General features: G+C 39.7%; 2 protein-coding genes across 3 annotated transcripts in view; one reads left to right on the forward strand and one right to left on the reverse strand.

Annotated features, from left to right (window-relative positions):
• Positions 1-25,711, forward strand: LOC130233947 (GRAM domain-containing protein 2B). Of its 2 annotated transcripts, none has more exons than XM_056464217.1 (14): positions 1-116; positions 8,404-8,517; positions 10,273-10,360; positions 11,338-11,407; positions 13,427-13,530; positions 16,070-16,165; positions 16,245-16,316; positions 17,365-17,448; positions 18,099-18,213; positions 22,561-22,656; positions 22,735-22,816; positions 22,996-23,097; positions 24,140-24,221; positions 24,617-25,711. In XM_056464217.1, exons 1-14 carry the CDS (start codon positions 1-3, stop codon positions 24,659-24,661), a joined length of 1,266 nt encoding a protein of 421 aa, XP_056320192.1. In that variant the 3' UTR covers positions 24,662-25,711. The 2 variants fall into 2 exon arrangements, with proteins under 2 accessions (XP_056320192.1, XP_056320193.1); XM_056464218.1 differs by having other exon boundaries at positions 5-116; positions 18,099-18,219.
• lrrc2 (leucine rich repeat containing 2) overlaps positions 1-27,283 on the reverse strand; it is a 148,010-nt gene that overhangs the window by 108,660 nt on the left and 12,067 nt on the right. The gene's annotated exons all lie outside the window — the stretch shown is intronic.

Below are 27,283 nucleotides of genomic sequence, written 5' to 3' on the forward strand. Positions count from 1 at the left end.
ATGGAGAAGCTGTCGGTGTGTGTGTGTGATGATCCTCAGAGCAGGACTGACGCGCTCAGACCCCTGTGTTCGGTTCCTCCACATCAGCAAAACATGGAGAGTGAAGTATTACTGCGGTAAGACCAGCACACACACACACACACGCACACACACATGCACATACATTTACAGTCACACGCACACTCTCTCACACACGCACACACTCATATTTGCTCTCATACTTGCACACACACATTTATGTTCACACACTCCAGGCCCATAGCCAGCCTGGTGAAGGGGTGGCTCTTTTATTTCCTAATGAAGTGGACTTCATTTTTGCAGTTGTTCGCCTCATTTCTGTTTAATTATGAGGTTTAAATACTGAATTTTAGTGACATTTTGAATCAGCGTGTCGGAGGGTCATCATAAGCACACCTTTTGACGTACCAAAATGTTTCCTAAAGATTTATAATAAAGAAATGTGAAAAAAATACTTTCTAATACAAATTTACCACAGCATCATTAGAAAGAACAATTCAATTCATGTTTATTTATATTAAACATAGTGCTTTACATAGTTCTAGTAAAGTCCAGATCCAGATTTTAGAGTTGAAGTTCAGTCCAGTTCAGTGTGGTTTAAGTTTCACTGCTGAGAGTCCAAACACTGTAGAGCAAATCCATCAATGCACAGCTCCACAAGTCCCAGTGGAGACAGTGGAGGCACAAACTTCACCAATTGACCAAAGTGAAGGAGGAAAAACCCAGAGACAAATCAGGCTCAGTTGGACACGACCATTTTTCCTCTGGCCAAACTTCCTGTGCAGAGCTGCAGTCTGGGCGCCGGAGGCTGGAGAATGCTGGACGTCCATCTGGGTGATGCTGCAGGGCTGAGCAGGTCACCGGTGGGAGGTCAGGCTGGCCCACAGGATCAATGCAGAGACTTGTTTGTCTCTGTGGGGTTTTATTAGGAATCAGTCTCATGCTCTTCACTAGAACCTCCACAGCATCTGCTCAGGGTACGGCCTGGTCCAGGATTATGAAAACCTTGGGATCATCTCTTCACAGGTTTTGGATCGCATTAGTGGTGCTGCATAGTCTCTGGGGCCTCGGGAAGAGTATCCCCAGGTGGAAATAGAGAATAAAGAAAATAATTAGCGTAGCTTTTGTTCATAGTGTATGTAAACGAGATGAAGAAATGAAGTGTTCTTAATGAAAAAAACAAAATGTCTGGTGCATTAAGGAGGAGTGTGTCCTACAGGTGGTTTGTTAAGCCAACTCTCCTGCGTGGAGCACATTCATGCATCACACCGTTATGTGATGCACTGAGTGTATGCTTTACTGAACAGATAGGTCTTTAATTTAGTTTTGAATTGGGAGAGTGTGTCTGAGCCTCGGACGTTATCAGGAAGGCTATTCCAGAGTTTAGGAGCTATAAATGAGAAGGCTCGACCTCCTTTACTCGACTTTGCTATTCTAGGTACTACCAGAAGCCCTGAGTTTCGAGATCTTAAAGAGCGAGTTGGATTGTAGCGAGACAGAAGATTGGTTAGATAAACAGGAGCTAGATTATTTAAAGCTTTATATGTAAGAAGCAATATTTTAAATTCAATATGAAACTTAACAGGCAGCCAGTGTAAGGAGGATAAAATTGGGGTGATGTGATCAAATTTTCTAGACCTGGTAAGAACTCTGGCAGCTGCATTTTGTACTAGCTGAAGTTTGTTAATAGAGGATGCTGGGCAGCCAGCAAACAGAGCATTACAGTAGTCCAGCCTAGAAGTCATAAAAGCATGGACTAGCTTTTCTGCATCTGAGATGGATAGCATACTTCAGAACTTAGCGATATTTCTCAGATGAAAGAAAGCAGTTTTTGTGACATGGGATATATGATTTTTAAAAGTTAAATTGCTGTCTAATATGACACCCAGATCTTTTATAGTAAAGCTAATGCTAACTTTATGTCCCTCTAGTTGTGTGATACCGTACTTTACTGGGCTGATTTGTGAAGGCTGTCCATTAATATTCACAAACTGGTAACGGTCAGCTAAGTATGACTTAAGCCATTGTAGAGCCTTTCCCTGGACACCTGTAGAGTTTAAGCGATTTATGAGGATACTGTGGTCAATGGCAAGGCAAGTTTATTTCTATAGCACATTTCATACACAGTGGTGATTCAAAGTGCTTTACATAAACAGGAATAAAAAAAGACAAGTATAAAAAATAAAACCATATAATAAAAATTTGTAAAAACAGATAAAACAGAGTAAATATGTTAAACAGGTTATAAAAGAATGAAAAAGAAAAGAAAAACATAATAGTATGATCTGTCAGACGTATCACAGTGCTCATTCAGTAAAGGCACAGCTACACAGATGTGTGTTCAGGCTTGATGTGAATGACCCTAATGTTGGAGCACATCTGATCATTTCTGGAAGCTGATTCCAGCAGCAGGGGGCGCTGTTAGTAGCTGATTCACCCTGCTCTGACTGAACTCTTGGAGTTTTTAGTTTATATGATCCTAAAGATCTGAGTGATCTGTTAGGTTTGTATTCAGTGAGCATATCTGTAATGTATTGAGGTCCTAGGCCGTTTAGTGATTTATCGAGCAGTGATAATACTTTAAACTCTATTCTGAATGTAACTGGGAGCCAGTGTAAAGACCTGAGGACAGCTGTGATGTGCTCTGATTTCCTGGTTCTGGTCAGAATCCTGGCCGCAGCGTTCTGGATGAGCTGTAACTGTCTGACTGTGTTTTTAGGAAGGCCAGTGAGGAGGCTGTTACAGTAATCCACCCTGCTGCTGATAAAAGTTTACTGACTGATTTACTGACTGCTTTGACATGACTATTGAAACTCAGATCTGACTCCAGAGTCACACCAAGATTCTTGACCTTATGTTTTGTTGTTTGACCCTTAGAGCCAAGGTACGCATTCACCTTGAGAAGCTCATCTCTGTTCCCAAACGCAATCACTTCAGTTTTCTCTGTGTTTAACTGAAGAAAGTTTTGCCACATCCAACTGTTTGCATTTCATCAATGCATTGGCAGAGGGTGTCAATGGGGCTGTAGTCATTAGGCAGTAAGGCTAGGTAGATCTGAGTGTCATCAGCAGAGCTGTGGTAGGAGATTTGGGTCTTTCTCATTATTTGGCTCAGAGGGAGCATATAAAGGTTGAACAGGAGAGGTGCCAGAACCGAGCCTTGTGGGACTCCACATGTCATGGGTGTCCACCTCGACCTATGGTCACCTATACTGACATAGTAACCTCTCCCTTCAAGGTAAGATCTGAACCATTTGAGAACCATCCCAGACAGTCCAACCCAGTGTTCCAGCCTATCCAGAAGTATGATGTGATCGACAGTGTCAAATGCAGCACTGAGATCGAGCAGTACCAGCACTGTTAGTTTGCCTGAATCTGTATTTAGGCGGATGTCATTGATTATCTTTATTAGGGCGCTCTCTGTACTGTGATGTGGTCTGAAACCAGATTGATAATCGTCTAAACACCCCTTGAAGTACAGTGATGAGGCCTGAAACCTGACTGAAATACGTAAAAAAAAAAAAATAAAAATAATATATATATATATATAGCACGGATAGCACAGTAAGAAGGTCGCTGGTTCGAGTCCCGGCAGGGTCAGTTGGTGTTTCTGTGTGGAGTTTGCTTGTTCTTCTCATGTTGGCGTGGGTTTCCTCTGGGAGCTCTGGTTTTCACCACAGTCCAAACACATGTGGTATAGGCGAATTGGGTAAGCTAAATTAGAGTATGTGTGCGAATGAGTGTGTGTGGATATTTCCCAGTGTTGGATTGCGGCTGGAAGGGCATCCGCTGAATAAAGCATATGCTGGATAAGTTAGCGGTTCATTCCGCTGTGGCAACCCCTGATTTATAAACGGACTAAGCCGAAAAGAAAATGAATGAATGAACGAATGAATAATATGATATATTAATTATATTTTATTTTATTATTGTATTTTAATATTAGATCACACTTTTTGATGGTCCGTTTGTTGAATTAAGCTACATTGCATCTACATGCCAACTTACTCTCATTCGATTATAAGTACACTGTTTGGTTGTGGTTAGGGTTAGTGTAATGTACATGTACTTGCAAAGTTTCTTCTAGTCAGTTAAATGTCTATTGAAGGAGCATTATCAGCAGATATTAAGCAGACAGTCTACTAATACTCAAATGGACCTTCAAAATAAAGTGTCACCATATATTTGTAACATCTGTCAATTATTAAATTGAATTGAATTGAGAGAGAGAGAGAGAGAGAGAGAGAGAGAGAGAGAGAGAGAGAGAGAGAGAGAGTTTACAGCTTTGATTTCCCCTAGCTTGGTTCTGCTGAACTTCCCTGTTAGTAAAAGACTGTCCAGCAAACCCACATGCTGTGAATTGTGCACAGTTCTCTGCTTTTTAAGTAGTTGGAGTGTTTTAATTACTGCTGGTCTCCTCCCTCGCCATAGTGAGTTACCACCATCCATATAACACATATGTGATAAATGACGTAAGTACTTAATAACCAGTTATGATTCAAGAGTTCGCCCTTAGCTGATGATTCATTATGAAGCATGCTGTCTCAGGAGAGAGCCCTGAGCTCGTGAGATACTCTACCCAGGGGCTCCCCTCGCTGCAGGTAGGTCTCGAGAACTCCCGTGCTTGATAATAGTAGAAGTAGATTATGAATGCTATAGAGTGAATACTGGACTCAACATCTGTCTATAAGGTCAATTTAGTTTTGTCAATTGACTTGTTACATGTGTTTGGTCTGTGGGGAGGAAACCGGAGAGCCTGGGGGAAACCCATGCAAACACGGGGAGAACATGCAAACTCCACACAGAAATGCCGACTTGGCCAGGTGAGATCTGAGCCAGTGACATTCTTGCTGTGAGGCAATAATGCTAACCATTAGGCATCCGTGCTGCGCTGGCAAGGAAATGGGGGGAGTAGGGGTGGAAGGGGGGATTCTTCAAGACTAAGATGGCTAAGGTAAGATACTCTGGTTATTTATAGTGATTTAGGAATCGTCTGATTGGGGACTCATGAGTTAGCTAATGAGGATTAGCTGCTATCACTCATAATCACGTGCTACTCTCGAAATTAGATTATAAATAAACTTCACTTATTACTGAACGATACTGATTTGTTCGCGTCTGCATCTCAGCGCATTAAAAAAACAATTAATTTTGACACCCCTAATACACACGTGCAGAAAACTCACGGTTAAAAGCTGTCGGGGAAATAATCAAGATCCCATAATGCAATTCAACAGCAGAAATAAATAAGGAAAAATAACAATATAAATCACAAAATATGAAAAACTGCTGATTTACAGATATTTTTGACAGTGTAGATCCAAACATACCAAAGGTAAAACTTGATATTTGCAGTATTTGCGCTCTGTGTGCAGAGTTTGTTGACTTTCTGAAGGACTTTGTCTTGTTTCTGTCAGCAAACACTGAACATCAGATCAACTAATAATCAATAACAGACTGAAACACGTCACTTACAGCTCTAATACATCAACATTCATTCATTCATTTTCTTTTCGGCTTAGTCCCGTTATTAATTAGGGGTCGCTACAGAGGAATGAACCACCAACTTATCCAGCATATGTTTTATGCAGCGGATGCCCTTCCAGCTGCAACCCAGTACTGGGAAACATCCATGCACACTCATTCCCACACACACACACACACACACACTACGGAGAACTTAGCCTATCCAATTCCCCTATAGCGCATGTGTTTGGACTGTGGGGGAAACCGGAGCACCCGGAGGAAACCCACGCCAACACGGGGAGAACATGCAAACTCCACACAGAAACGCCAACTGACCCAGCTGAGGCTCGAACCAGCAACCTTCTTGCTGTGAGGCAATCGTGCTAACCACTGAGCCACCATGATGCCATCTTGACTTATTATTTCTGGGAAAATAATTTTTGATTGTTTGAGCATGTGTGAGCGTGGATGAGTGTGTGTGTGAGAGAGGGTGTTTGAGCGTGTATGAGTGTGTGTGAATGTGAGCATGTGTTTGTGCGTGTGTATTAGTGTGTGAGCTTAAATGAGTGCGTAAAAAAGATCTTCAGACTGATCTCAGGTCAGTTGTGTACCTCCATCTTCATCATCAGTGTTTATTGAGGCTGAAATATTGAGTTTCAGTAACTCTAAACCCCAGACTGAAACCAGAAGCGTCGTCTCAGGTTAAACACTGCATGTGCGGCTCCAGAACTGCGCTGTAATTTAGTTTAAGATGAGCTTGATTCAGTCTGAAGATCTGCAGCTGAAGGTAAAGCAGCTTTATTGTCCTCAATGAGACGCGTCTCACTTTATATGACGGATGTTTCACTGAAGCGTTGTGTTGAAGTTCATGTAATGTTGATACAGTGAGTAATGGGGCAGCACGGTGGCTCAGTGGTTAGCACTGTGTCCTCACAGCAAGAATGTCTGCGGTTTGAGTCCCGGCTGGGTGAGTTGGCATTTCCGTGTGGAGTTTGCATGTTCTCCTCGTGTTGGCGTGGGTTTCCTCCGGGTGCTCCGGTATCCCCCACAGTCCAACCACATGCACTATAGGGGAATTGAGTTGGGGAGAGAGTGTGTGTGTGTGTATGTGTGTGTGTGTGAATGGGTCTTTCCCAGAGATGGTTTGCAGGTGGAAGGGCATCTGCTGTGTATAACATATGCTGGAATAGTTGGCGGTTCATTCTGCTGTGTCGACCCCTGATAAATAAGGGACTAAGCCGAAAAAGAAAATGAATGAATAGCAATTTCACTGTCTTTATAGAGTGGAGGAACTATGATATCACCTTGTAGGCTAATCGGCTACTAGCATAAAACTGGCTTCCTCGATAAAATCCCCATAGGATTTTCCCATAGGCTTTTCGAAGATTGCGAATAATAAGCTCAGTGTTCAAACACTGTTCATTACACTTACACGTTTTGTCCAGCCAGATAATCCTCACACGAAAATACAACTTTGAGCACTTTTGGATCTTAAATGCAAACGGAAGAGCTGAAAAGCTAACATTAGGCTATAAACGGACTACAGAGCCTTCAGGGCGCTCGCCTGTGACGTCAGCAGCACCACGCTATACATTATAAACAAATAAATACGCAAAAACACACAGACCTACGTGCCTTTCGGATAGTTTTTTGATGTGGGAAATACATTTTGTTTTGCTTTACGGTTGTTGTAAAAGTTTTACAACTGTATGTGTAAATGTGCCTACATGGTACTATCATAAGACATATTTAAATAAGTGTCTATACGGACAGGTCTATACACGTCTAAGTACGGCGAAAAGCAGCCCATACAGTCACATCTGCTATACTTAAACTCTGAAAACTGAACTACACTGTTCCTATTTACTGTGACCTTTTATGCGAAGCTGCTTTGACACAATCTACATTGTATAAGCGCTATACAAATAAAAGAGAATTGAATTGAACTATAGGAGTGTAAATATTGCAGTTATGATAAAGTTAAATGTGTTCAGATGAAGAAAAAAAAAGAAAAAAGATGAATTGATCATGTTAAAATGACGTGAGATATTATGTAGATAATATGTGTGTATTTTTACACATTTATTCACACGTTTGCATTAAAGTTTATTTAATTGCGTTAAAGTTTACAGGTGTGAAAGGGTGCCTTGATGTACTTGAATGTTGAAAATACAAAGTGACTTGAACATGGAAGATTATTTTGAGTTGAAGTGATTTAAGTTATTGAGTCAGATTGAAAAAAATGACTGAATAATTCAGTAGTTGGTGATGTATGTTAAAGCGTGCTCCCTAAAGGTACAAGTGGCCCCTTCCCGGCCCCTCCAGTCACTCTGGTCTAGAACCACCACTGAACTCAGAAATTTGGATCCTGTTTTAACTTCAGGAAATAAAAGGAGAGACTTGTGTTTATTTTACTCCAGTATGACTGTCGCCTCACAGCAAGAAGGTCGCTGGTTCGAGCCTCGGCTGGGTCAGTTGTTGTTTCTGTGGGGAGTTTGCATGTTCTCCCTGCGTTCACGTGGGTTTCCTCCGGGTGCTCCGGTTTCCCCCACAGTCCAAACACATGCGGTACAGGTGAATTTGGTAGGCTAAATTGTATAGTGTATGAGTGTGTGAATAAGTGTGTATGTGTTTCCCAGTGATGGGTTGCAGCTGGAAGGGCATCCGCTGCATAAAACAAAATGCTGGATAAGTTGGCGGTTCATTCCACTGTGGCGACCCCAGATTAATAAAGGGACTAAGCCGAAAAGAAAATGAATGAATGAATGACTGTGGACACACTATACTACACACGCTTCTGTCCAAACAGCGTACAGAAGGTGATTTTGCATTATAGGTGCCCTAAAGCGGGATCACATTTGTTCATCTGGGAGTAAGCTGGAGGAAAGGTGTGTGTGATGATGTTGTGTGTGTTTGACAGTCATTATGCTGAAGACGAGGATGAAGGACAGAAGATGACGAGGCCTGATGCTTTCATTCCTCTGGAGGGCGAGACTGAGGTCGCTGTGAGGAGAGGAAAACCAGTCCTCGTCAGGTCAGACCGCTGCTAATTAACCCATTAACTCATGATGACAGTCTTCATACAGCTGAGGTCACGATTATTCACCCTTCAGTGAATATTTATTCTTTAATATTTCCCAAATGATGTTTCAGGAGTTTCTCACAGTATTTCCTCTAATATTTGTTCTTCTGGAGAAAGTCTTATTTGTTTTATTTCGGCTAGAATAAAAGCAGTTTTTAATAGTTTTAAAGCCATTTTAAGGTCAATATTATTAGCCCCTTCAGCAATATTAGTGTTGGATTGTCTCCAGAACAAACCACTGTTATACAATGACTTGCCTAATTACTCTAACTTTACCCTAATTACCCTAGTAAAGCCTTTAAATGTCACTTTAAGCTGAACACTAGTGTCTTGAAGAATATCTAGTCTAATATTATTTACTGTCATCATGACAAAATAAATCAGTGATTAGAGATGAGTTATTAAAACTATTATGATTAGAGAAGTGCTGAAGAAATCTGCTCTCTGTTAAACAGAAACTGGGGAAAATTATAAAGGGGGCTAATAATTCTGAAAAAATATTATGGGAAATACTGTGAAAATTGCCTTGCTCCATTAAATATCAGTTGAGAAATATTTGACAAAATATCTGTATTTCACAGGAGGGCCTAACCCTGGCAACGGGTCAGTGAGCTCAAACCTGCTCTGATCAGGCTTAAACAGGATTAGATTTGAGTCATTTAAAACAAAGGTGACACTGGACCAACTGTTGGATATTTTATTACAAGTGTACTGAATTAAAATATTATTAAATAACAGTAATGTTAAAATATGTTTTTTTTAATTGTTAAAACCGTTACGGACACTCTCAGAAAAGGTAGACGGTGGTACAAATAATGTTTCTTAAGGAACAGTTTTGTACCTTTGTAAAAGTTGAACCGTATACGGTACAGAAAAGACCTCTTATGATACCGCTCTGTACCTTTTATAGCACAACTGAAATGAAGGAACACTATTGTTCTCATAAAAGCTACATGAGTGTTGGACAACACTTTATTTTGATGGTCTGTTTGTTGAGTTTAAGCTACACTGCATCTACATGCTAACTGATTCTCATTAGATTATTAGTAGACTGTTCGGTTGGGGTTAGTGTAAGTTGACATGTACTTGCAAAACTTCTTATAGCCAGTTAAATGTCTGTTGAAGGAGCAGTGTTAAAATAAATTATTACCCAACTCTTTTATTATAATATTTATGAAAATAAATATGACTGGAAAGGCAAAGGGATTTAATGAATAATTTCCATGTTAAAACAGGAATCATCATATAAAAGCATATGCTTAAAGAAACTCATAAACATTTATTATTAAGTTCTATCAAAACTACTGATGAAACAAAACTTTAGGTATTGTAAACTAAACATTTAAGGCATTTTAATACATGTTTGATAAGCATTTTGACACTAAGGTACAAAGTGTCTTGTCACTGTAGTAGTACCTTCATGGAGCAGATTCATACCTTTGATGAAGGTTTAAAAACTAAAGGTACATTTGGTTTCCCATGGTACAATCAAGTCCTTAAAGGTACAAATTGCAATGGTACATTTTTTTTCTTTGTCTCAGGGTACAATTCTGTCCCATAAAAAGGTGCTGCCCCAGTGACAACGTTTTCTGAGAGTGTAGGCTTATCTACCCTCTAAAATAAGGGTGTGGTACATTTCCCAAATATTTTGGAAGATTTTTATCAGTCATAACTAATGTGTCACTCCACATGTGTGTCCTAATTCAGATCTAAAACGTTTGACCCTTCATTACTTCTGCAAATCCAGAGTGACTCTGAACTGAAGTGTGAACGCAGGAAACCGCAGTCCTTCCAGGTGAATAAATCATGAGTAAAAACATCAGATCTGCTCCATTCTGACAATATGTGAACATTACACTGTAAAATGCTTCTTGTTTCTAGTCTGAGTATCTAAGAATGATTAAACTAGGAAGCATTTTCTAGACAAGCAAAAAATGCTGTGTTTTCAAAAATAATGAGTGAAAGTGAAGTGAGTTTCTCCTGAAAACAAGCGAAATAATCTGACAATAGAATGAGTCAAATCACATTTATTTTACTCACCTCATTGTCAGATTATTTAGGTTGTTTTAATGAAAACAAGAGTATATTTTATACTTGTCTAGAAAATGCTTCTTGATTTAAGAATTTTTAGATATTTGGACTATAAACTATAAATTTGGACTATAAACTATAAATTTGGACTATAAACTATAAACAAGACAAAAGAAATCTAAGTAAGAAAAGCATTTTTTTTTCAGTGCTCATCATTCATTCATTCATTCATTTTCTTTTTGGCTTAGTCCCTTTATTAATCTGGGGTCGCCACAGCGGAATGAACCGCCAACTTATCCAGCATATGTTGTACACAGCGGATGCCCTTCCAGCTGCAACCCATCTCTGGGAAACATCCATACACACTCATTCACACTCATACACTACTGACGATTTAGCTTACCCAATTCACCTGTACTGCATGTCTTTAGGTTGTGGGGGAAACCCACAATGTACATTGCTAATCACAAATTAGGATTTTGATATATTTACAGCAGGATGTTCACTGAAAACTTCATCAAGCACAATCTTTACTTAATACTCTAATGATTTTTGGCATAAAAGCAAAATGTATAATTTTGATCCATGCAGTGTACTATTAGATATTGTAAAAAAAGTCTACCTGTGGTTTTGTGCTCAAAGTCAAATTTTAAAACTTAAGAACAGATCTGAGATTTAATGTGCATTATCAATTATGGTTTCGACCTGTATCACTGACGATGGATGATGTTTGTGTTCCAGTTTCCGCGCACTAATTCTCAATATCACAAAGTGTTCAAGGACGTCAGTGAGGAGGAGCAGCTCAGGCAGAGTATGCTTGCATTCAAAGTGACTTACAAATGAGGAGAAAAGAATCACTGAGCGTTATTCATGTAAAAACCATAGCTGGAGTGTATATAATCTTGATTATGTAATCATATTTAATGATGTACTTGCAATCTGAGTAAACTACTTTTTAAAATACTCGTAATCAGATTACAGTTATTTTTATGGAACACATCAGGATTACATACACAATGACAGTTAATATTTCACAATTCATTGATCTAAATGTAATCTAAAAGTAGTCAGAATATGTTTCCATAAATGTGCAATCTAAGAGGTTATATAATCTGTAATCAGTAACTGAGCACAGTTGAAAAGTAATCTAAATGTAATCCAAAAGTAGTCAGATTACAACGCCATGAATGTGTAATCTAAGAGATTTTATTACTGACCAATAATATTGTCATGTAATCAGTAATTAGTCACTGATTACAGTTAAAAAGTAATCTAAATGTAATTTAAAACCAGTCAAACAGTATCAAAGTAATCTAAATGTAATCCAAAAGTAGTCAGACAGTTCCAAAGTGATCCAAATGTAATCCAAAAGAAGTCAGATTACATCACCATGAATGTGTAATCTAAGACATTATATTACTGACCAATAATTTTGTCATGTAATCTGTAATTAGTTACTGATTATGGTTCCAAAGTAATCCAAATGTAATCCAAAAGTAGCCAGACAGTTCCAAAGTAATCCAAATGTAATTAAAAAGTGGTCAGACAGTTCAAAATTAATCCAAATATAATCCAAAAGTAGTCAGACAGTTAAAAATAATCTAAATGTAAACCAAAAGTAGTCAGACAGTTAAAAACAAACCCAAATGTAATCCAAAAGTAGTCAGACAGTTCCAAAGTAATCCAAATATAATCCAAAAGCAGTCAGACAGTTCCAATGTAAACCAAATGTAATCCAAAAGTAGTCAGATTACATTAACATAAATGTTTAAATTAATGACAAAAAAGTAATGTAATGTCATGTAATCTGTAATCGGAAACTGATTATGGTTCAAAATTAATTCAAATGTAATCTAAAAGCAGTCAGACAGTTCCAAAGCAATCCAAATGTAACTCAAAAGCAGTCAGACATTCATTCTATCATTTTCTTTTTGGCTTAGTTCCTTTATTTATCTGGTGTCGCCACAGCAGAATGAGCCACCAACTTATTCAGCAAATGTATTACGCAGCGGATGCCCTGCCAGCCGCAACCCGTCACTGGGAAAAAGTAGTCAGACAGTTCAAAATTTATCCAAATATAATTCATAAGTAGTCAGACAGTCCAAAAGTAATCTAAAAGTAATCCAAAAGTAGTCCGATTACATAACCGTAATTGTGTAATTTAAGAGATCATATTACTTACTTTTGTCCTGTAATCTGTAATCAGTAGCTGACTACAGTCCAAAAGTAACCTATATGTAATCCAAAAGTAGTCAGACATATCCAAGTTGTCAGATTACATTACCGTAAATGTGTAATCTAAGAGATCATATTACTGGCTAAAAATGTTGTCATGTAATCTGTAATCCGTTACTGATTATGGTTCAAAATTAATCGAAATGTAATATAAAAGCAGTCAGACAGTTCCAAAGTATTTCAAATGTAATCCAAAAGTAGTCAGATTACATCACCATGAATGTGTAATCTAAGAGATTATATTACTGACCAATAATTTTGTCATGTAATCTGTAATTAGTTACTGATTAGGGTTCCAAAGTAATCCAAATATAATCCAAAAGTAGCCAGACAGTTCCAAAGTAATCCAAATGTAATCCAAAAGTAGCCAGACAGTTCCAAAGTAATCCAAATGTAATCCAAAAGTAGCCAGACAGTTCCAAAGTAATCCAAATGCAATCCAAAAGAAGTCAGATTACATTCCTATGAATGTGTAATCTAAGAGATGATATTACTGACTACACATTTTATCATGTAATCTGGCATCAGTAGATGAGTACAGTAATCCTCCAGCTCGGGTATAGAAGAGTGATTTGTGTTTTCTTCTGTCCACCAGGTTATACGTGTGCCCTGCAGAAAGATATTCTCTATCAGGGTCGACTGTTCGTCTCCGAAAACTGGATCTGCTTCCATTCCAGAGTGTTCGGAAAAGACACAAAGGTCAACCTCAAAACACGATTTAACACTTTTAATCACAAAAGTTAAGAATAGGTACAGTTGAAGACAATTACACACGCAAAAAATGCTTTCCTGACTTTATAGAACCAAATTAGTCTATCATTTACCCAATTTGGGTTGACATCATATTTTTCATTACTTTATCATATCATATATAAACACAAAACATTACAGTGACATGTAAATCAGTCAAACAGACTCATACACTTACAAACCTATTCATGTCTTCTTTTTAGTCCAAATGTCAAGAAATCCTGAAGAACATGAGTGATATTGTTTTGTTTTCAGAAATAATGAGTGCATTTTCCCTCAAAACAAACAAAATAATCTTCCAGTTTAGTAACTGACATATATATTTGCATTTCATAATTCATAAATGTCCTTTCCAGCATGCAGCACACACAAACACACTTCATAGTTTTATTCATAATGATATTCTAATGTTAGGCAGAGAGACGTGTTCATACATCATTTAAAAATAGGATGTTAAATTTGACCAAAATGTTGTCATTATAAAAATGTTTTATGTATTTTTTCTGGCTCTTCAGATTATTTCTAAATAACAAAGTGATGAATACAGATTCTCGTTAACCCCTTTTTAAAAAACCTTTAATTATATTCAAGAGTTCAAACTTAGCTGATGATTGATTAGAAAGCTTGTTTGGCATGCTGTTCCAGGAGACAGCCCTTAGCTCATCAGATCCTCGAGCCTGGGGCTCCCTCCTCTCCCTCCCGCTTCTTCAAGACGAAGACATTGAGATAAGAAAACTCTGGTTATTTATAGTGAGTTAGGAATCATCTGATTGGATAATCAATCATGAGCTGATGCTGGACCAGCTGAGAACAATCATAAGAACGTGATCCTCTCGAAATTATTTATAAGTAAACTTCACCTATATAAAATGTTTAACAAAGTAGAGTAAGCAAAATAATCTTGTTTTCTTTTTGAAATAAATTGATTTCATCTAGCGACAGCACGGTGGCTCAGTGGTCAGCACTGTGACCTCACACCAAGAAGGTTGCTGGTTCGAGTCCCTGCTAGGTCAGTTGGCATTTCTGTGTGGAGTTTGCATGTTCTCCTCATGTTGGTGTGGGTTTCCTCCGGGTGCTCCGGTTTCCCCCACAGTCCAAACACATGCGCTATAGGGGAATTGATCAACTAAACTGGCCGTAGTGTATGAGTGTGAATGAGTGTGTATGGGTGTTTCCCAGGTTGCGGCTGGAAAGGCATCTGCTGCGTATAACATAGAAAATGCTTCTTCACACTTAAAAAAATAAAGGTACAGCATCTGTCACTGGGTGGGAACTTCAAAATCCCTCGCTTTTGGGCACTTTTGTCCCGTACATGTGTACATTACTACCTTGAAGCCTGGTTTATACTCGACGCGTCCACTAGTTCACTTGAGTGCGCACGGCGAATGTGACGTCATCGCGGTGTTAGTGAAAGTTCGCTTTGGGTGCTCGCGACATGATTTCGGCAGTGATGCCAGATTGGGCGGTTTTGAATTTATTTTTGCAGGTAAAAAATTAATAGGCGGTTTTGCAACGGTGTGTCCGCCAACCCTGGTCTGCCCTTATAAACCTGTTTTTATCTCCTTAAGAGATGCCATAGCCCCCGTTCTTCGCATACATACCCTTAGAACAGTGTAGAAAGGCTTGTCTACTGATTGTTGGGCGACAGCTGTTGGGCTGGAATCAGTCAGCTACATCTGGCAACACTGGATTTCGGCTGGCGGCGCGCATGGAATAAGTTGAGACTCGAGCGAACAGTGCGCGCGGCGCCACGTTTGTTTTGAGTTGAATATGAAACACTTTGAAGAGATTGTGTCTGAAACAGTACGCCTGTACACACATCTTTACGATCACTGATCATAGAGATAACCAGATGATCAATTATTCTTGTCTAGAAATAGCAGCAGCCGTGGGAAAGGAGGAAAGTTTTTGTTAAAAGGTTTGGAAAAACCTGAGGGATGAGTTTTTAAAAAGCAAAAGAGGCCATGGCAAAGTGAGCCAGGTACACAATTACAGAATCTGTTTTTCCACCAGTCACAGGTTTTACTGATGTTGATTTAAGAATTTGTATATTTTTGGACTCGAAACATTCAGGTTCCTTCAGCTTAATCCCTTATTTATCAGGGGTCACCACAGTGGAATGAACCGTCCACTATTGCAGCATATGTTTTACACAGCGGATGCCCTTCCAACTGCAACCCAGTACTGGGAAACACCCATACACACTTATACACACACACACACACACACACGCTACGGCCAATTTAGTTAATCAACGCTCCTAAAGCGCATGTGCTTGGACTTGTGGGGAGAACATGCAAACTCCACACAGAAACAACAGTCCCAGCCGGGACTCAAACCCAAAGCCACTGTGCCCTTTGAAACATTTACAGAATCATTTGCGGATCATTTGCACTCAAAACATTTGCAGACAATTAGAAAAGGTCATATTTGGGAATCTTAAAGCTTTCATTTGAACAGTTCATTATAATGTGTGTTTTCCCCTCAGATCGCCATTCCAGTGTCTTCTGTGAGCGTCATCAAGAAAACCAAAACCGCCATCCTGGTGCCGAACGCTCTGGTGATCTCCACCGCACACGAGCGGGTAAAGAGCTCAAACTGAGCATCATTATATCCGTCTGTCACTGAAGAGCTCATGTTTCTCATCTCTCTTATGTCTGCAGCACGTGTTTGTTTCTTTTCTGTCTCGAGACACAACCTACAAGGTCCTGATGTCCGTCTGCCCACATCTGATCGTAAGTTTATTCATTTGTTTGTTTTACATTCATTTGTGGTTTAAAGTCTATTGTTATGTTACAGTTTTAGGTCATTCATTCATTTTCTTTTCGGGTTAGTTCCTTTATTAATCAGGGGTCGCCACAGTGGAATGAACCACCAACTAATCCGGCATATGTTTAACACAGTGGATGCCCTTTCAGCTGCAACCCATCACTGGGAAACATCCATTCACACTCACACACTCATACACTACGGACAATTTAGCTTACCCAATTCCCCTATAGCGCATGTGTTTGGACTGTAGGGGAAACCGGAGCACCTGGAGGAAACCCACACCAACACGGGGAGAACATGCAAACTCCACACGGAAACACACACTGACCCAGCCGGGACTTGAACCAGCAACCTTATTGCTGTGAGGCGATTGTGCTACCCACTGCACCCCCGTGCAGCCGGTCATTTATTGGCTGATCTTTATTTATTGTTTGTTTGTAACTTCAGTATTTATTGTTCATTGAAAATTAAATTAAATATAATTATTATCATAATTATTTTATTATTAGGGATGCATGGTGGTGCAGTGGGTAGCGCTGTTGCCTTACAGCAAGAAGGTCACTGGTTTGAGTCATAGCTGAACTATGAACTACATAGGCCGGAGTGTATGAGTGTGTGAATGAGTGTATGTGGGTGTTTCCCAGTACTGGGTTGCAGCTGGAAGGGCATCTGCTGCGTAAAACATATGCTGGAATAGTTGGTGGTGCATTCCGCTGTGGCGACCCCTGATTAATAAAGGGACTGAGCTAAAAAGAAAATGAATGAATAAAACACAATAAAATGAACAGAAATTAAATAAAAATGTGTAAAAATGATAAAAAAAATAAATTCAAAAATTAAATAGATATTTAAACAATATATCATACATTTTAAAAAATACAAATAGATGAAAATAATATGTTTTAGTTTTTATGTTGTATTTTATTTCCATTAGTGTGTGTTGTATTATTTGAAGTGTGTTTAGTGTTTTGTCTGAATGTTTTTTGTTTTGTTTTGTTTTGTTTTCTGCAGGAGGAAAGTCCTGGAGTGGCTCAGAGCAGCATTAGAGCTCATCTTCATCATCATCATCATCATCATCCTGCAATACTCACTGCAGTATGAGTCTCTCTTTACTTCTTCATCAGCGGCCCCTCGTTTATCATTAACACTGAGCTGTGTGTGCATGTGTGTGTGTGTGCGTATGTACAGTTAAAGTCAGAATTATTCACCCTCTTTGAATTGTTTTCTTTTTTAATATTTCCCAAATGATGTTGAACAGATTCAGGAATTTCTCACAGTATTTCCTCTAATATTTGTTCTTCTGGAGAAAGTCTTATTAGTTTTATTTCAGCTACAATAAAAGCAGTTTTTAATAGTTTTAAAGCCATTTTAAGGTCAATATTATTAGCCTCCTTCAGCAATATTAGTGTTGGATTGTCTCCAGAATAAACCACTGTTATACAATGACTTGCCTAATTACCCTAACTTTACCCTAATTACCCTAGTGAAGCCTTTAAATGTCACTTTAAGCTGAATACTAGTGTCTTGAAGAATATCTAGTCTAATATTATGTGCTGTCATCATGACAAAGAGAAAATAAATCAGTTATTAGAGATGAGTTATTAACACTATTATGGACAGAGATGTGCTGAAAAAAATTCTCCGTTAAACAGAAATTGGGGGAAAAAATAAACAGGGAGAGTAATAATTCAGGGGGGCTAATAATTCTGACTTAACTGTATATATGGATGTGTGTGTGTGTGCAGGACTTCAGTGCTGATCTGTCAGATCTGGACGCTCCTGAGAGACAGACGGGTCAGCGGATAGAGGACAGCAGCAGCTCAGACTGTCCAGAGGCTCCAGAGTACAGCAAAACACCCAGTGAGGGTACACACGCACACGCACACGCACACACACACACACACACACACACACACGTTCATAAATACTCTGTACTCTGGGTGGTTTCTAGGTAGCTGCCAAGGTAAACTGAGTAGTTGCTTGGGTGTTGTTAGGCAGTTGTGAGTGTAATCTTGGTGGCTGATAGTCAGTTGCAAGGTTACTCTGAGTGGTTGCTAGGTAGTTGCTAATGTAAACTGGGTAATTGCTTAGGTGTTGTTAGGCAGTTAGTAGTGTAATCTTGATGGTTGCTAGGCATTTGCTAGGGTGCTATCGGTGGTAAGGTGGTTGCTAAGGTAGACTGTGTATTTGCTTGTGTGTTGTGGACAGTAGCTAGTGTAATCTTGATGATTGCTATGGTACTTGGAGTGGTTGCTAGGTTGTTGCTAATGCAAACTGGGCAATTGCTTGGGTGTTGTTAAGGCAAGGCAAGGCTAGGCAAGTTTATTTATATAGCAGATTTTATACACAGTGGTGATTCAAAGTGCTTTACATAAACAGGAATAAAAGAGAAAAGTAAATAAAAAAGAAAATAAAAACAAATAATAAAAATATGATTAAAAACAGATTAAAATGTGTAAAACAGGTTATAAAAGAATGAAAAAGAAAAGAAAAACATAATAGTTCGATCTGTCAGACGTATCACAGTGCTCATTCAGTAAAGGCACAGCTACACAGATGTGTGTTCAGGCTGGATGTGAATGACCCTAATGTTGGAGCACATCTGATCATTTCTGAAAACTGATTCCAGCAGCAGGGGGCGCTGTTAGTAGCTGATTCACCCTGCTCTGACTGAACTCTTGGAGTTTCTAGTTTACTTGATCCTAAAGATCTGAGTGATCTGTTAGGTTTGTATTCAGTGAGCATATCTGTAATGTATTGAGGTCCTAGGCCGTTTAGTGATTTATAGAGCAGTAATAATACTGTAAACTCTATTCTGAATGTAACTGGGAGCCAGTGTAAAGACCTGAGGACAGGTGTGATGTGCTCTGATTCTCTGGTTCTGGTCAGAATCCTGGCCGCAGCGTTCTGGATGAGCTGTAACTGTCTGACTGTGTTTTTAGGAAGGCCAGTGAGGAGGCCATTACAGTAATCCACCCTGCTGCTGATAAAAGCATGAGCAAGTTTCTCTGAGTCTTCACTGGAAACAAAGCATCTAATGCTTGCGATGTTTTTGAGATTGTGGTATAACCAAGGGGTTTAATAATGTTGGATAGCTAATGACTACGCCACCCTGGAATATTACCAGGGAGCTATAATTTAAATTAAAGGCAACACAGGTGAGCTGAAAGTAAATGGCAAGAGACGTGGGTAGGAAAATACACACAACTTTATTAAAATTTAAAACTGCACATAAAAGTGGGCAGAATGTATAGTTTTATCAACCATAAAGATCCTCAATTACACACACACACACACACACACACACACACACTGGGGGTGCAGGAGCTGAGGCGTGACAGCAGGGACTAAAGGCACAACAAGGCCTCCACAGCAAAGACCACCAAGACCTGTGACACATGCACACTCACACAGCGCACGTGCAAGTAAGACCTCCACCAGAAATGCACCCTGCCTTAGGTGCTCGGCTCCTGTAACACAAAATACTCCAGGCACACAATACAATGATTATTGAAATGCTGACAAATAATAATAAAACACCTTTCAGTCTTTCTCCACTGAAGAGAGCAAATTATCAATAATACAAAAAGCTCGCAAATGAACAAGGTTAGACCGTCTGAAGAGATATAAAGGAAACAGTTAAAACATATAAGAGAAAATACAATTTCAATAAAGCTTACAAAAACAAATATAATAGAAAAAATCTAAACAAAATAACAGAAAATACAACTTCAATGAGACCTACAAAAGCAAAATGTAGGAGACAAAGCTTAGCAAAATTCCCAATGAAGACTAAGAGAAATAGAAAGAAAGAAAGGCAAAAGAACAGCAGTCTAACACAGTATTCAGAAACAGTAAAGCAGCATTAAAGAAGCCTCCTAAAGCAGCAGCGGCTTTAAAAATCTCCCACGTAGCTAAGGGGTTGTCAAATGGCACCCAGCCGTATCACTTTCAGTCTGTAACAAGAGTCTATTCCAGGGGCGTAGATTTAGAGTGGATGGAGAGGATGCATCCCCACCAATATCCACCGAAATGTCCCCACCAATAATTTAATCCGCTTAATAAAAAAAATGGTGCTGTCAACGTTAACTTAGACACACAGAAAGGGTTAAAAGACATTCCCTCCTCGAGTCCTCCCGCCCCCAGATAACATATGGACATTTTGATTGGCTGTGCCTTTCCCTGCTGTCATGCTGCGTTTAGATACAAGCAGCGCCAAACGCGGTGGATTGTTTTTTTCTCGTGTAAGAATAACGTGTGTTGGGTGACGCACACAAGCGAGGATGGCGGCAGCAAAAAATAAGGTAGTTATTACGTTTGATCAAGGACAAGTGTAAGTCACATAAACACAAGTTCGCTTCTGAATGAGTCCATCATGATAATGCCGGTGTAGCAGTCGATTCTGCTCCCTTCTAGAATTCCAGTTTCCCCTCAAACAACATCACAATCTCTGTAAGAGTAATACGCTCAAGTGTCCTCCTAGGCTTCAGTTCATGGCACTAGTTAAACACCGCGGGGACGCTTCCCTGCTTCAGCCTATGTAACCCGGTGAGTGATAAAACACTGCAGTCCTCTGCAGCACACCCTCGTGTTGTCTGTATTAGTGTCCTGGAAGTTTTAAAATCGTCCATTTCCGCTAACAGCGCTGATTTACCATAGTGTTCACCAGTGCTCATCAGTTTACCGCTCTTCACCCAGTGCAAACACAGATACATGGACACTGGAGCGCGAAGCAGACATGAAGATCAGTCGAGTCATCAAGCAGATCGCTCGTCTGTTTGTACTCGGTAAACAGCGGAGGGTGAACTGATGACCTTCTCGGCCAATCACAGTCATTTCTGTTGAGCACGTGAACACAATGGCCAATCAGCGCTGTTATAAGAAAGCCATCAGCAGTGCCTTAAACGTTAGCAGGAAATTGACTTTTTTCCTTTTAATTCAGTATCATGACCAGTCTAATATAGGACAGAATCAGCTCAGTAACTTGAGTTTAATAAACGGCATCTAAACGTGTGTTTAGGAAAGAAAACAGTAGCTAACTAGTGCCATTTCCTTTAACTAGCTGAAAATGAGCTCTGACATCCCTTTTTATTTTCACCATTCATTCAGAACGGACCTTCGGGTCACTCGGAAGGCGGTGAAATTATAAATTTGCATCACTTTCTCTTCGCTGATAAGATATACAGACAGGTACACAACCTTCCTATGTAACTCCCAACGACACTTCCGGGTTTCTTCCCACCGCAGCCTCGATATTGCTTTTAAAAATGGCAGCCGCGTGAAATCAGCCTATGGGGCTGTAGTCATTAGGCAGTAAGGCTAGGTAGATCTGAGTGTCATCAGCAGAGCTGTGGTAGGAGATTTGGTTCTTTCTCATTATTCAGCTCAGAGGGAGCATATAAAGGTTGAACAGGAGAGGTGCCAGAATCGAGCCTTGTGGGACTCCACATGTCATGGGTGTCCACCTCGACCTATGGAAGAGAGTCACCTATACTGACATAGTAACCTCTCCCTTCAAGGTAAGATCTGAACCATTTGAGGACCATCCCAGACAGCCCAACCCAGTGTTCCAGCTTATCCAGAAGTATGCTGTGATCGACAGTGTCAAATGCGGCACTGAGATCGAGCAGTACCAGCACTGTTAGTTTGCCTGAATCTGTATTTAGGCGTATATCATTGATTATCTTTATAAGGGCGCTCTCTGTACTGTGATGTGCTCTGAAACCAGATTGATAATCGTCTAAACACCCCTTGAAGTTTTAGAACTTGTTAACCTGGTTAAAAACAACTTGTTCAATGATTTTGCCAATGAAAGGGAGATTTGAGATGGGCCTGTAATTGCTCAATATGGTGTTATCCAGGTTGCTCTTCTTCAAGTTGTTAGTGTAATCCTGGTGGTTGCTTGGCAGTTGCTAGGGTACTCTGGGAGGTTGGTAAATATACTTAAAATTACTTATAATTAGATAATATTATTACAAAAAACGAAATATATAACAAATAAAATAAAAATGTTAGTTTTAAAACAAATAAAATAATAATTATTATTAAAATAATAAAACAAAAAAAATAATAATTATAAATTATAAATCAAGGTCTAAGATCTGCAAGAGGAGTGTATTTTAGATGTAAAATATTTGATGTAAAGGAGATTATATTTAAAAGTGCCCCTGTGTTTCAGCAGAATCTGTGTGTTTTTGTTTTTCTCAGAGTTCCAGAAACGCTCTCAGGTGACAAAACGAGACGATGAACTGGATCCACACACCAAACAAGAGACGGACAGTGCTAAAAACCTGCCATACACTGGTAAACACACACACACACACACAGGCTTAGAGATGTGCAGTGTGTGTGAGGATGGTCAGAGTATGCTGTGTGTTTCAGCATCAGCCGATCTGGAGCTCATGAAGACGCTCAGACCTGTTTCTCTCTCTCTGAACACACTGGTGCTGATCTACCTCTCACTGTGAGACACACACACACACACACACACACACACACACACACATACACACACAGACAGATACAGACACACAAAAACTGGTCTTTAGACATTCAGAATCTGCCACAGAAAATACATTACGCCTATGGAGAGTCCTCATAAACCACCCATGTGTGTGATCGTGTGTGTGTGTGTGTGTGTAGGGTGTGTGTGCTGCTCTTCTCCTCCTGTTATATGGCCTTTAAGATGGTCAGTCTGGAGGAGCGGCTGACGGCTCTGCTCTCCATGGAGCTGCCACACAAAAGGTGAACATCTAGCTGATCATCTCACTCACATTTACACACACCTTTCTGAACAATACTATATTAAAGTGCAGTATACTGTATATAATGTGGTATTTACTAACCAAATGTTTTACTACAATAAACTGTGGTGTATGGTAGTGTAGCTGTAGAAAACTAGAGTATTGGTCATTTGTTTATATTACTATACTTGTGTTACCATAGCAACTGTAGAATTGCCACAGAAAATCAATTACTTTAGTTGTCGTGTTACCATAGCAACTGTAGAATCACCACGACAGATCAATTACTATAGTTGTTGTGTTACCATAGCAACTGTAGAATCACCACGACAGATCAATTACTATAGCTGTTGTGTTGCCATAGCAACTGTAGAATCACCATGACAGATCAATTACTATAGTTGTTGTGTTACCATAGCAACTGTAGAATCACCACGACAGATCAATTACTATAGCTTTTGTGTTGCCATAGCAACTGTAGAATCACCATGACAGATCAATTACTATAGTTTTTGTGTTACCATAGCAACTGTAGAATCACCATGACAGATCTATTAATATAGTTGTTGTGTTACCATAGCAACTGTAGAATAACCACAACAGATAAATTATTATAGTTATTGTGTTACCATAGCAACAGTAGAATCACCACGACAGATCAATTACTGTAGTCGTTGTGTTACCATAGCAACTGTAGAATCACCACAATAGATCAATTACTATAGCTGTTGTGTTACCATAGCAACTGTAGAATTCCCATGACAGATCAATTACTATAGCTGTTGTGTTACCATAGCAACTGTAGAATCGCCACAGAAAATCAATTACTTTAGTTGTTGTGTTACCATAGCAACTGTAGAATTACAACAACAGATCAGTCGCTGTAGTTGTTGTTACCATAGCAACTGTAGAATCGTTGTAGCAGCTGTGTGTGTGTGTGTGTGCGCGTGTGTGTGTGTGTGTGTGTGTGTGCGTGTGCGTGCGTGCGTGCGTGCGTGCGTGCGTGCGTGCGTGTGTGTGTGTGTGTGTGTTTATGACTGCAGGGATGAACACATGAGTGTGCACGCTGGAGATTCAGCTGAGATCTGCTCTGTTCTGTCCGCCATTCTCCTGAAGCTGGAGAAGGTTTGTCTGAAGCTCTTTATATCTCTTCTGTGTTGAGAAGATACGGGCTGCGTCCGACTACTCAAGCATGTCCTATATTTGAATTTGAGCTTATTACACAACTGTTATAAAAGTGTGTTCTATGTGGTGAAGGTTAGTAGTATGAATGGAATTGGGACGTACTACATCTGCTATTTGTCATGATCACGTGACCTTTGTCAGTTGCGTTGCTATCCATTATGGGATAGTGTAGAGTTCATTGATTGTACATTACAGAATCTTACTGGTTCCCTTAACCTAAAAAGTAAGGGATTTCTTAACCCATGGGTTTTCATGCAACCGTGCTCAGAGGCTTAATATATGTACTTAATGACATAAGACAGTTTCCACCTCTGCTGACCGATGCTGATGTTCAGATTCACAGGAGCCTGCAGAGACTGATGGAGACGGTGACGGACTGAGACGCTTCAACTGCTGTCAACAAACCATCATAATGAGGAGTAATTAATCACGCTTCTCCTCTGCTGAACCCACTCTTGAGATGTTGTGTGTGAGAGTGTGTTAGTCAGGTGTGTGTCCTCCTCAAGGGTCTCCTGTGTGTAGCACTAGTGTCCTCCACATCTCCTCCTTCTGATGTGATTTCTGTCTGTTGTAGCTGTGGAATAACTCTAATCATTCAGCGGAGTGATATGGAGCTGTAATGCGCTCTAAACCTGCCGGAACTACTTTAGCTGCGCCTTTATCTGACAATAACCAAATATTGTAGAGGGACCATCAACCTATCAGAATTAAGCACTCAGCAGTCCTGTAGTATAAATGAGGAGTTCACATGCAAAAACCTCTGAAGGCCGTCTGAAATTTTCTCCTGAAATGAGCATTTTTCTCAGCCTCCTACATTTATGTGCAGTTATTTCACTTTAAATGGAATTGTAGAAGTCCATCTATTAGCCCAATGATGAAACTAACAGCATGGTCGAAGGTTAAATGCATGTAAGTCTTTTCTAATGCTTCTAAAAATAATTTTGAATTTAATCTGACTCCAATTGTACGTGATACTAAAATTTAGACTGTGTTTCTAATTGTAAGAACGGATCACAGTCATCATTGATGACTTAATTTAGAGTTTGATTGATACCTGTTCCCTTACTCTCCAGTTATACGTTCATTAGGGACCAAACGCCGCTCAGAGTTCCACGCCCCGTGTTTGCGTGTCTTCTCACGGACAGTATGTCTACACTCTGAAGTTAGTCAGAGGGTGCAGGATTAACTCATATTCAAATATGCCAGTTGCAAACTACTCACTCGTTTCTAAAAGAATAGAAAATTTAGCCAAGCCTGTGCATCTTGCTACTTTCAGTGAAGGAATGGGTTTTAAACCACAGCGGTTTGAACTGTAGTTCTGCTGAATGACTAAACAGTTTTCAGTATTGATGGTAAAAACTGTACATTTCTAGTCAAACCATTCTTCTGCAATCTCATACCAAAAAAATGGAAATAAGGGCAGTATTCCCTACTGAAAAAAACAGCTTAAACCAGCCTAGGCTGGTTGGCTGGTTTTAGCTGGTCGACCAGCCTGGTTTTAGAGGGGTTTTGGCCATTTCCAGGCTGGTTTCCAGCCTGGTCTTAGCTCAGGCTGGAAGGTCAGCTTAGGTCAGGCTGGAAAATGACCAGCTAAAACCAGCTTGACCAACCTAGACAGGCTGGGAGCCCAGCCAAAACCAGCTATGTCCAGCTTAAACCAAGATGGTCAAGCTGGTTTTAGCTGGATTTAGCTGGTCATTTTCCAGCCTGACCAGCTAAGACCAGGCTGGAAACCAGCCTGGAAATGGCCAAAACCCCTCTAAAACCAGGCTGGTCGACCAGCTAAAACCAGCCAACCAGCCTAGGCTGGTTTAAGCTGGATTTTTCAGCAGGGAATAGCTAAAAATGTGGGGGAGCATTGATATTATGTGATTGTATTGTATTGCAATATGGAGCAATTAAGCGATGATGTTAAATCAAAAGTAATTCACAAATACTTGATAATGAGATGATTTAATGACAACAATTCTCTATGATTACTGAATTAATTACAAACAACTATAAAATGCTAAAGAATGAAATGATAAAAACGTGATAATAATTGTACCCAGCTTAAATGTAAAATTAAAGTTACCAGAGGTAGAAGGAGAGACAAAAGGAGGGAGAGACAAAGAGAGCCAGTAGGCCTCAAAGAGGCAGAGAAGATCAGAGCAGGAGAGCGCAGGCCAGGAGAAGAGACAGAGCAGAGTTATCCAGCTATTTTGTCTCCTTCTTGACCATGGGACTAAAGCCCAAATACTGAGACATTCAAACTGACCAATCAACATGTGACCACATCGTAAAACCCCTAAAGTCCACCCACCAGGCCCTGATCTTATCAGTATCTGCCTTTGGAATTTGTGTGAGCCTTCTTTATTGGAAAAGACATATAAACAAATGCATATGATAATTTTCATTCCTACATCAGAGATTAGATGATTAAAGATCTCCATGCTGTCGTGTCAAAACGACTCCGTGTGTCTTTAGAGTCAAATGTAATCATGTCGAAAGGTAGCGCAGACTCCACTTATTCTACTGGATATAAAAACATTTCAGGAGAATTCAGAAGAAATCAAAACTCAACGTTTTATTTGTCTGGTAAAATTGTCCTATGCCAATTACAGAATAAAACAATCAGAAAGCCAATTCAGAGATGATACTGTAAAATACAACATCCATTACTCAAAGATAAAGCAAAGAGTTAGAGATGCACACCTGATCAGAGAAGTACGCTGTAGCATAAGTCTCAGAGATGCTGCAACGGGGGTGTTTTGGCTACAAGATCCCAATGATATCCGTGCACATATACCTTAAATACTCAACTCAGAACAAACAGCCATAAATTCAAGATAATAGAAGCGTCACCGAGACCCTTGCCTGGTGAATTTGAGGAGTTAACCATCTCTAAGGACGGGGAGCATTTGGCAAAGATGGCAAAGCCAAAAACCAAATCAACATATACCAGTGAAATACTACAGTGAAATTAAGACCACTTTACCAATCACACAGAGACATTTAAAATG

The sequence above is a fragment of the Danio aesculapii genome, chromosome 8, assembly GCF_903798145.1.
Source record: "Danio aesculapii chromosome 8, fDanAes4.1, whole genome shotgun sequence".
Classification (NCBI taxonomy): domain Eukaryota; kingdom Metazoa; phylum Chordata; class Actinopteri; order Cypriniformes; family Danionidae; genus Danio; species Danio aesculapii.